This window comes from Schistocerca serialis, chromosome 2 (assembly GCF_023864345.2).
Source record: "Schistocerca serialis cubense isolate TAMUIC-IGC-003099 chromosome 2, iqSchSeri2.2, whole genome shotgun sequence".
In the NCBI taxonomy this organism is placed as follows: domain Eukaryota; kingdom Metazoa; phylum Arthropoda; class Insecta; order Orthoptera; family Acrididae; genus Schistocerca; species Schistocerca serialis.
The window spans coordinates 804,120,710-804,132,739 of NC_064639.1; the positions used below are offsets into that span (position 1 = coordinate 804,120,710).

General features: G+C 42.6%; 1 protein-coding gene across 1 annotated transcript in view; it reads right to left on the reverse strand.

The window, feature by feature from the left end:
• Positions 1–1,761: 1,761 nt before the first annotated feature.
• LOC126456435 (ATP-binding cassette sub-family C member 4-like) overlaps positions 1,762–12,030 on the reverse strand; it is a 166,621-nt gene continuing 156,352 nt past the window's right edge. The window contains exons 23-24 of the mRNA XM_050092185.1: positions 2,299–2,409; positions 1,762–2,194 (exon numbers count right to left, since the gene is read on the reverse strand). Of these exons, the coding sequence (XP_049948142.1) occupies positions 2,132–2,194; positions 2,299–2,409 (174 nt within the window). The 3' untranslated portion in view covers positions 1,762–2,131. The remainder of the gene's footprint in view (positions 2,195–2,298; positions 2,410–12,030) is intronic.

Genomic DNA, 12,030 nt, shown 5'->3' on the forward strand with positions numbered 1-12,030 from the left:
AACTGTGTACTAAACGTTAATACCAGAGTCCCCTACGCAAGAGACGTTAAGTCGTGTAGGCCTATATAGAAACTTCGTTCTTCATAGCAACAATTACATTCGCCCAGTTTGTGACCAAAGAAATGCCACAGAGGATAAAATCACCACCACGAGAATCGTACACTAAGCAAGAGACTGTAACCGCCGCAACGCACAACTGGTGGAGCTACTGTAATTATGCTAACACCACCGATGAGCCGCTGTGATAATCACAATGCACCAGTCATGAACAGGTCAGCTGCAAGAAAAAAGCTCTCACTCTTTCACACTCAATTAACTCTAAAAAAATAGTTTAACATTTTCAGTTGTAATTCCTTTTCTTTTGTAACGAACTTTCTTCATCCTTGGTTTTTCTGTGAATAAATGTACTTTTTCGGAGAGAGTATTCATTAGTATTTCTGTTAGCACTAATTATTGCTATTCACCCACTCCGTCTTTCTCTTTTATTTTATAGTAGCTGTTATTGGATGTGTTTTATGTAGAGAGTCAGTCATTAAATTAGAACCAGATATCAAAAGAGGAGTAAATGAGAAGGGAAGTGCACAAAACATGTTGGCATTGCTGTTAACGAAAATGGAAGAAGGGCAGAAGAACATGGAGAAAGGACAGAAGGACAGAAAGAAATATGTGGAAACAGGTTGAAGTTTTTTGTGAATCACAAAACGGAATGAGAGAATCAGAAAAGGGAATGGGTGAACTGAACTGATGAGGGGCCTAATAATTTTTATAGAACGATGAACTAATCTAATGTGAAAACTATTTACTGATGCTTTTGGTCATATTGGCTTGTGTAGTACTACGTCTGCAGGTGCAATTTAAATACAGTATGAGCTCGCATTTGTATATGTATGTATGTGCGCAGTTTTTACGTATGAGCACATAACCCATCACTACTCCAACGTTGCGAAAAGTACATGTGTGATATAGGGACACGACAGTTCGAGACTTGTAATGATTTGAAGTTATTCTAAACATATATTACAATGCGGAACAGATTTATTGAAATTACGAATGAGTAAGAAGAGAAAGAAAATTAGTCTACATTCCGTCTACGTCGCTGTCGTTATACGTGGAGTAGTATTTCGGACCGGACAAGGACGTTGCAGGAAATGTACCGTGGGGTCTTTATCGTTGCAGTCACTTTTGCGCGATTAGGGAAAACACGGAAGAACTAAATCTGGATAACAGAACGGAGATTCCAACCCCATCCCTCCAGGACATGGTTCCACTGCCTTAAACAATGTGTCCACTCAAACAATAGTAAAAAAAGATACGCCATAACCATTATCCGTTTACTATGCAAGCTGTAAAATATTATCCATATTTATATTTAAATGTCTTAGACACTAGTAATTTTTGCACTAGTATAAAAAACAAATGGAACAGTTTGCGAAAAAAGATTTTAATCTAGGTAAGTTTTAAACAAAATTAGCAGCTTCTTCTCGCGTAATTTACGTAAAACATTCTGTGCTCACATAAATCAGTTATTATCGTTTCTCACAAGTTTTAGTTCTCATTTTCTGCATCTTTACGTTTCATGTCTTTTGTCCATTTTCTTTATTATCACCTGAAATTAATCTGCTCACTCTTTGCACCAAATAATTTCTGCCGGGGTCTCAGTAACATTAAAACCTCTAATTTACTTACTTATCACAAAATGAAATTGAAATTAATAGTCAAATTTATTTGGTTTCTGAAATGTGTAATTAGCGGAGCAAGTAAATACCAAGTGTATAACATTTTATAAGTATCACTTCAAACTCTTTGTCCCTACAGCGATTGTTTAGCAGTAATGGGAACCTCATTGTTAGGAAGATCATTTGATACCGCTCTTCGGAACCATTAGAGGGCATCTTATTACCAGCTTCTGAGCCAGGCATTCTCTCTGCTGTGCTACAACAGAACAGTAAAACGCACCTTGTCTTCAATAACACAATTCGCACGAAATAAATCCAGCTCTCCAACAGTCACTGAGATCAGTGGTAGTTATCACTTCCTCAATAGACGCTCGGATATTCTTACTGAGATGCAACGTTGAAGCAAAATATGTAAGACACACGGCGGTCTACAGAAGGAAGTGACGTACTAGGATTCACAGCACTGTAATTTGTTCTTCTTCCAAGTCTTCCTGCAGACCATGTAATTCGTTGTAGCTCTGGAAAAAAGGAAAAGCACTTTTGTACACTAGGTCTCACGAATTTTAAAAAATTACTACACATTTACGTCGACTAAGAATCGTCTGGCCAATAAGACTCTCACCTGCTTCGCAACACCCCTTAGCTGTTCTGCCATCGCAGCGCCCGTTTCTTCCACAAGTCTGGACAGGAAGCCAGATGGATTTCTCAGCAGTATATGTGGATGGTCGTATTCCTGGAATATGGAGTTATTATATTATACAAATTCTGACAAGGTAGAAGCAATGAAGCGTTGGCTCAAGAGACCAGCAGTATTTAACGCATTTGTTTCATGGAAAGATCGGAATGAAAATTTGATGATGGAAGAATTGTTTTGATAAGGCAAGATCACACAATCGAAGACTAATTCGTCATGAATAGTCTGGCTACTTGTGAAATCTACCGACATACTTCCAGCGGAAACGTTTGCTTTTTGATTTTATACAAGAAGCAAATGACCTTTTACACCTCGTTATCGATAATTTGTGTGTTGCTGTGTAATATTTTTGGTACGATGACTTTCGTTAAAATATAAATAAAAGGTATAATAAACATACCTAAATATTTAACAACAACAAGCATATGATAAATGTGTCCATTTATGCTAGAGCGGTGTCCAATATCTGTTACACTATTGTTCTATACATCGAGACCCGATGCAAGCTTAATGTTTAATGGACCGTTGACACACACACTAGCATACCAAGACTTTGCAGCGAACTGTAGTACACACCTCCGGGTGATATCGACTACAGTCGGCACGTTAGGCAAATCATGTGACGCTGAAAGGGAAGTCGACTACTGTTGTAGCTGACTAAACTAGCCATAGTGGAGAACCACCACGATTAATCCGTCACTGCTAAAACTGTACATGATAGTGTTCCCACATTCACACTCACACATCGTAAGTCACGGTACTGTGTTGGACAGTTCATACCGACATCAGTGAATATCTACCCTACCACTTTGGTGCATGGTTGGAACGACCGAAAAATGATTGTCTGTATGCCTCGGACGCACACTAATCTATCTTATTCGCATGATCGCTGCATGACATACAGACTATGATAGAGACAGCACAACTGTTGCGTGGTTTTTGTTGAATAATGGGTTTTAGCCAACAGGTTTCAGGGTTCCTCGAGAGAGAGTTCGCCTTTTCTTCCAAAGATTTATACTTTAGCTCCATTAGCATCTTCGTTACAGTTTCGTACGGCACGTTACAGTCACAATAGTGCATTTCTGATGTGAAGTCTTTACATGTCTGCTGTCAAGGCTTTTTGATAGGTATTCCAAACTTTTGTCATTTGGTTCCACAATCGTCTCGTACTTGATTTCCTTAGGTTCATCACATTTTTTCCGGGAACCTCCCATAAAATTTAAATTTTCTGTCAGTCTTTGCTGTTACCGAATTTACGAGTTCATTCTTTTCCATGTCGATTCTTAAGGCTGCTGCGAAATGGGATCTCAAAGTTTGCCATCGAGCCCTATGCGCGCCACGTACATCGAATATCGATAGCTGCGGCTCTGCTTTTCAAGTTTTTGGCGCTGTCTAGGAACGAGACCACACCATCCCGCAAGCTGGCGGGCCAACGGATGGTCTTGTTCCGATTTAAGGTTGTGCGCTGGCTGGTTTTGGGAGGCAGCTGAATTGAGTGACTGAGGCGCTCGGCGTCGTTGGTGAGCCGCGTCCCCCGTGTCTTGTTTTCCCTGTCTGTTTACGGCTGAGTCGAAGGAAATTATCGTCTGGCCTCGGTTTCGTTGCTGTCAGTCAGTGATACGGATTCGAGCAGCCTAGCACCTTACATCTTTGCGGCGCTAAGTGCAGCAGGTAATTATCTTATTGTCTCAAAGCAATTCGATTGTTAATGGTGAATATAGGATACGGAATTATCTTAAGGTTTCTGATTTTTCCTCAACATTTCGTGCTTTCCGGCTTCTTGGTTACGAGCACCTGACCGTTTTGCAAGGCAACTTACGTTATTCAAATTTTGTCACTGTACTTGATACTACGCATTGTGAGTCGTTGTGTGGCTGTGAAACAATATAAATGTCAGGTTAAGCGTACGAGTATTCGGCTGTCATGGTTTATGTGACGTACGATGTTTTTCGATGCTCTCTTCTGTGTTATGTCGATCCAGTAGCAACTGGTATTTAATTTCTCGTTTCAAGAGCACCACGCCCATGATGAGCACATCCTATGGTATATCTACAACTACACTACACAAGCCACCTAATGTCGTGCGGCAGAGGGTACTTCTTGTGCCGATAACTGAGCCCCCTAACATGTTCCACTCGCGAAGGTGCATGGTAACAATGATTATCTGTGAGCTTCCGTAGTAGCTCTAATTTCACGAAGGGATGTGGGTCTGTTATTTGGTATGTAATATGTGTCTTTCTTCTTTTTTGTGTGTTGTTCTGTTTTATGTCCGTCAGTAGAACACTGTTGCGCGGCTGTCATTTTCTATTGTAGGGGCCTACCACCGTGGTAATTGCGCTGTTCGGTGTTAGGCTTGTACAGTGATCAACCAGAACATTATGATCACCGATCTACTATCGATGTAAACCCGCCCAGGTGATAGCAGTGTCACCTGGCGAGGAACGACTGCTACTCAGACACACGTATCAGTGAGCGTGCTGTCCGTGTGTAGAACGGGGCAAGCGCGAAATCTATCTAAGTTCGGCCGTGGCCCGGAGGCTCAGCACGGGCATTTCGGAAACTGCACCACTTGTCGGGTGTTCCAAGAGTGCTGTAGTGAGTGTCGTCAACACGTGGTGAAAGTAACGTGAAACCACGGCCGGATGTCGTGGGGTTGGGCTGCCATCACCCTTATACGTCGGACATCGTAGGTTGGGCAGCCTGGTAAAAAAGGACGGATTGCGAACTATGGTGGAATTAACATCAGACTTTACTGCTGGGCAGAGTACAAGCGTGTGTGAACACACAGTGCACCGAACACTCCTAACGATGGGCCTCCGCAGCCGAGGATCCACGCGTGAGCCAATGTTAACACCACGACATCCGTACCTGTGACCGAAATGGGCACGTGACCATCAGCACTGGATGTTGCCGCAGTGGCAGAGCGTTGCATGGTCTCATGAATCCCGATACTTTTTTCATCATACCGATGAGAGGGCCGAATCCCGTCGTCTTCCAGGGGAACAGCCCTTGACACCTGTACTCTGGGATGGAGACAAGCTGACGGGGGCTCCATTGTGCTCTAGGGAACATTCACGTGGGCATCCACGGGTTCAGTGGAGCTCTGCAAGGCACCATGATGGCCAAGTGGTATCGTACACTGGTTGCAGTCCACGAACACCCCTTGATGGTGATTATATTTCCCGACGGATGTTGTATTTTTCAACAAGATAATGCGTCATGTCACAAGGCCAGGAGTGTGATAGAGTGCTTCGAGGAACACAGCGGCGAGTTTCAACAGAAGTGCTTGCCCCCCTCCCCCCCCCCCCTCCCCCAACTTGCGAGATGCGAACGCGATGGAACACATTGGGGTTGAGATTGAAAATGGCGGCAGAGATCGTCGCCAGCTCCCCGTAATTTACAGAGACTGGGTGAATTGTGTTTGCAAATGTCGTGCCAACTCCCTCCAGCGACCTACCAAGCCCTCAGTGCTTCCATGCCACGACCCGTCGCCTCCGTTATCCTGCCAAAAGTGGACATACTTTCTATTAGGTTCGTGACCATAATGTAACGTCCGTTGGTAGTACCTAGTCCACGGGTATAATTACTTAGTACCCGCTCCGCTAAGTTGGTACTCGCTAGTATTCCCCGCGTAGAACATAGATTTCCACTTACTGTTTTGCGTTTATATTCTCTTATTCCGTTTAATGCTTCCACACAGCAATTGTTACAATCTTTGTCGGATATGTCGATCGCTGGTGCTCTTTTGTCAAAATTTCACTTGTAAAATCTGCTTCATTTGGTTTTCTACTTTGATATACGCTCTATAAGTTATGTGAGACGCAAGCTTTTGTGAGCGCCAGATGTGTTAATGAAGTTTGTTATGTTGCAGGCAGTATTTAGGATCAGTGTCACAAGTGGATTGTACATGTGTGATATTGTATCCTCTCTACGCCCAGTTAGTCCTGTTCATGTGTACGAGCCATTCTGGTGTGCCTGTAGACACTGGATCATTAGGTCTATTTGTTCATTGATTTGTGTAGTTGGCCTGCGGAGTAATATGGCTTATTATAATTTGGTAAGTGATCATTATCTCTTATTCGTTTTCATTAAGTTGATACTTGGACTGTTACTTGGTAATGTTTCTCCGGTGTTTTTGTTTTTACTGAAGCTTTCAGGTATACCCATTTGTAATATTTTAAGCTTGTACTCCGTTGACTAGAAGCGCTTGTGAATAAGCGCCATATAATTCTTTTATTAAAGTGTTACGAAAACTTTCACCTTCACCATGTGTAATTCTGTTATCAATGTTTCAAGAAGTTTATTATTCTTGGGTGCTTTTTTTTTTTCTACAGCGTATCATTCTACCAGTAAATCTTTGCATTCATATTGGCCTCTATTAATGTAAGGTCTTTGTATTTCGTCCCGCTTAACTATGATAACTGAAACTGATTTTTCTAATGGTGATTAACTTGTTAAATATCCAAAATCGTGAATGTGGATACATGGGTACAATGTACATATGTGTAATCTATGTTGGATGCTTTTGATTTTAATCGCGTCTTGCACGTTAACCCTAGTGCCCTGTACTTTACGGTTCATTATAACTGCGAATCAGAGAAACTGTAATGGTTTTTTTTTTTCAAGTGGCACAAATAATTCTTAAATATTGGGTGACTCAACGCAGTTGTCTGAAGTATGCAAATGAAAGTTAATAAATCTGTCGTGCTGTATTGTCGTTTTCTGGATTGCCACTCAAGTGTATATTCAAGGATTAAGAGTATGCTAACATGTTTTTTCTCATTATTTGAATTTAAGCAATTATTATTAACGCAACCGACCAACAATTCAAGGTGTTACCCATTACCTGTATTGCATTTGTATTTCTCACCACTTAATTGATGGTGTTGTAATAAAATTTGTTCGTTTAATATTGTTTATATTCTCTGACCCCAGTAACTTCCTACTTCCCCAACTCGCTCCCTTCCTTTTCAATCACTACTCTTGTAATCGAGTACTATCAGGTCATTTCTTATTTTTTGGAGTAATTATCTTGAATTTGTCGACATTTAAAGAGAGCTTCAATGCATTATACTAAGCAGATACACAGTATAAGGCGTTCTGCACTTGATTATAATCATCCACCGACGCTACAGTACCGTAAATTTCAGCAGCCTCAGTGAACAATCCTTAGCCCTGTTGGCCCTATCTGACGAATCGTTAGTGTGTACCGAGAAAGCTTTCGATGGGTTTGTTCCCGCTCATCATTTTCCATCCAGGATAAAACAGTGCAATGAATTAGTTACATATTCTTCGAACAAATCCGTTGAATTTGGACTCCACCGACAAAATTTCCGCGGTTTTGTAGTGATGTTTTCTGTGTATTTTCGTACAAGGGGTCAGTAGTCCCCGGTGGCCTGTTGTAAAGTAACTGCTTTCCGCTGGATTTATTATCGTAATTTACATTTGTATTTGTTTTCCACTGAAAACATCGGCAAAATATCTTATGTAACTGACTCGCGGTACCTGCTACTGACTACAGAAAAGCCCAATTTATTTTTAACCATCGATCTCTCATTAAGCAATGTTTGCTTTTCCATCAGTGTTAGTTGTATATTTACAGTGATATATGGATGTATGGCAAAGTTTACTGATGAAGAATTGCCTGACATGCAAGTCGTGTATGGGTTCAATGAATCCAACGAAAGACGGCCATAACACACACATCAAAAAAAGTTTAGCATCACCCCGGTTTCCAGAACTCCTGAAGATAGACGTTGACTGTGGATATTGTATCACAGGCACAGTCCACTTGTCTTTTCAGAGATGTCACAAAACACGCCCAAAGATGTAAACAACCATGCATGAGCAGTGCCTATTAGACGGAGGGGGTACGACAGCCGATCAGTTCCAGTCATTCCACCAGGAAGGAGGTACACGGCTCTTGTTGTCTGTAGTTCAGCCATGCCTAGACGGTCAATACCGCGGTTCGATCGCGTCCGCATTGTTATTTGTGCCAGAAAGGGCCCTCAACAAGGGAAGTGTGCAGGCGTCTCGGAGTGAACCAAAGTGATGTTGTTTGGACATGGTGAAGATACAGAGAGACAGAAACTGTCGATGACATGCCTCGCTCTGGCCGCCCAAGGCGTACTACTGCAATGGGTGATCGTTACCTACGGATTATGGCTCAAAGGAACCTGGACAGCAACGCCACCATGTTGAATAACATTTTAATGCAGCCACAGGATGTCGTGTTACGACTCAAACTGTGCGCAGTAGGCTGCATGATGCGCAACTTCACTCCCGACGTCCATGGCGAGGTCTATATTTGCAAGCACGATACCATGCAGCGCGGTAGAGATGGGCCCAATAACATGCCGAATGGACAGCTCAGAATTGGCATCACGTTCTCTTCGCCGATGAGTGTTGCATATGCCTTCGACAAGACAATCGTCAGAGACGTGTTTGGAGGCAACCCGGTCAGGCTGAACGCCTTAGACACACTTTCCAGCGAGTGCAGCAGGGTGGAGGTTCCCTGTTGTTTTGGGGTGACATTATGTGGGTAAAATACACGCCGCTGGTGGTCAGGGAAGTGGTGTACGTGGATGCCATCCTCCGACCGATAGTGCCACCATATCGGGAGCACATTGGCGAGGCATTCGTCTTCATGGACGACAATTCGCGCCCTCATCGTGGACACCTTATGAATGACGTCCTTCAGAATAACGACATCGCTCGACTAGAGTGACCAGCATGTTCCCAAGACATTAACCCTATCGAACATGCCTGGAACAGATTGAAAATTGCTGTTTATGGACGTCGTCACTCACCGAACACTCTGAGGGATCTACGCCGAATCGCTGTTGAGGAGTGGGACAATCTGACCCAACAGTGTCTTGATGAATTTGTGGATAGTATGCCACCACCAATACAGGCATGCATCAATGTAAGTGGACGTGCTACTGGGTATTAGAGGTACCGGTGTGTAGAGCAGTCTGGACCATCACCTCTGAAGGTCTCGCTGTATGGTGTTACAACATGCAATGTGTGGTTTTCATGAGCAATAAAAAGGGCGGAAATGATGTTTATGTTGATGTCTATTCCAATTTTCTGTATAGGTTCCGGAACTCTCGAAACCGAGGTGACGCAGAACTTTTTTTGATGTGTGTAGCTGTACGCAGAGTCGTTCCCGCATCGCTGGCAACCTCAATACTGCACTTCTGCAGCTGAGAGCTGTGAAGATATTTTTGGTGAAACAAAAGTGACTGGTATTACAAACCGAATAAATCATAATTATATTATTATTCTATAAAGCGTCATCGAAAACACGAGTCCCTTATACTGAAACACTCAGAAAGTACGCCAGAGCAAACTTCGAACTTGTCGCTGGAAATCGGGTTCGCGCTGGAGATATGAGGAGATATTCCGTATCGCTTTATCTTCATAATCGAACGGTAATGTATTGCCGTGTCGGACGCCTTTCGGAAACCTCCGAAGGCAGAATCTGGCTTTTAATTTCCACGTACTATAAATGCTATCAAAAAGTTTCCGTTCGATGGCCGTACAGACTCGGTATACCAATGAGGTAAAATGGTCGTGAGCATTGAGGCAATCATCCCACCGACATACCAAGTTGAAGATTTCCGTTTGGAAAACACCATGTGTTGCTGTGTGAAGAAGCCCGTAACCGCCTGTTGCACATACTCGTCCGTCAGAAATGGTTGACACTTGAAGGCGTTTTCTTAAGGGACCGAATACGTGATAATCATATGAGCAGAGATAAGGAGTATGGGGCGGATGCTCGAGTATCTCGCACTTGCGTTGGCGTGCGTTATCATGTAGCTGCAGAACGCTTTGTGCACAACTTTCCCCACATACATACTTCGTTCCCCAATAGAAGTCTACCGGTGTTTGTCCTTCGACAGTCAAGAAAAGAATAACAGCACGTTGGTCCTCTTTGGATGTATTTGGTAGTAAAGTCACCATAGTTCACTTTTTCGCATTTACTGCACGCACATTAGAAATACATGAATGTCACACTAATCCCTTGTCTGCATGCCGGTGTATGTCGGTGCATCATAGTCGAGCTGTGTTGCATATACGCTGCAGCAACGGCATGAGATGGAAATTTTTTGATCGTCCCCTACATTTGCAAGATATTGCATGTGAATAAAGCGAGCTGCGTTTCGAACGAGTAGTTTTACCCGAACACTTACTGAATGATTGAGGGATTCTTCTTTTCCTCAAGGAATCTCATAGCTCATAAAATCCTCTAGCATCGTTCAGCAGAAGTATTAGTGATATTTGTCTTTAGTTCTGTCCAAGTGTACTGTTACGCTTCTATAAGAAAGACTCTGCTGTTTTTTTCAGTCATACAGGGTCACTCGGTGCGCGAAATTATCAACAAACCTGAACTAAGGAAATGGTTGATTCCGCATAGTGTTTTACTAAAAATTTAATTGAAATTCATTCATTATATGATACATTGTTGTTTGATATAGTCTCAATGTACAAATTTTGCACGCAGAGTCATAAAGAAATCGTACAGACCTATGAGATTTCTGCGGAACTTCGCCGGGAAGTATGTCCTTCTACTGAGCAAACACTCCTGAAAAAGCAAACGATTTAGCCTTGGGTTTTTAGGATGATGAGTAACGTGGGAGTCAGTTTACCGCGAAATATTATTTTCACAGTAGATTCTGGGTTGGTTGTCCATTGCACTACTACGAAAGATTCTGTGAAGTAATTTTTTCATAATTTCTAAGCTAACCATATATTACTGGGCTGTTTTATAAGGGCAGCCACCACTGTCATTTCGTGATCCAGGGCTTCATCCGAGAGAGGTTCAGCTATGCATCTGGTGGGATTGCAGAGGCACCCTGTGGAACGAAGTTCTTCCGAATGACACTATCACTTCTGAGAAATACAGTTCACAATTGGCTCGTCTGAAGGCAGTCACTGAAGAGAAACGACCGGAGTTTGGACACGATACCGTGTTTCACCACGACAATGCCAGACAACATATCTCTCTAGTGACCTATCAAAAACTGCTTTCTTTTGAGTGCGATGTGTTACTCCAACCGCCATATTTGCCAGACATTTCGCCTTCCAACTTTCATCTTTTCCTTTGCCTGCACAATTTCCTCAGTGGCAAACGCATCACTTGCTGTATATTGTGCACGACCTTGTATGTGAAGTGTGTAAGCAGACAGGCTGGCAACCACTCTGTCGTAGCTGTGCCGCGGGGAGAAATACTCCCAGGCGTTTTTTGTGGTTTCACTGCAACGAAAAGCGAGCGAACTTATGAGACAACCCGAAACAAAATCTTCAAAAAAGACGTGTTCAGAGCCCGAATGGTTAACATCATTTTTCCGATTCCCTTTCTGTTGTTAGTAATTTGAAGCTATATCACACAGATTATTTCGCCAGTTTAATAATGACTTGTTGAGCCTTGATTCGAAAAGTCCTGAGTACAGTTCTCAAAATTTGTCAGATTTCCGTTGACTCCGATTTTGTTCCTACGGTGATAGTGTACAACTATATCGGATGCCTTCCACAAATGAAGGAGCGCGGTATGGAGTGGATGAAGCTACCTACTCTCTTCTTCCTCTCATGGGCATTCAGAGAGAGTTGGGTTTTATTTCTTTAAAAAGGTCATAATAATCGAGCATGAACTAATTT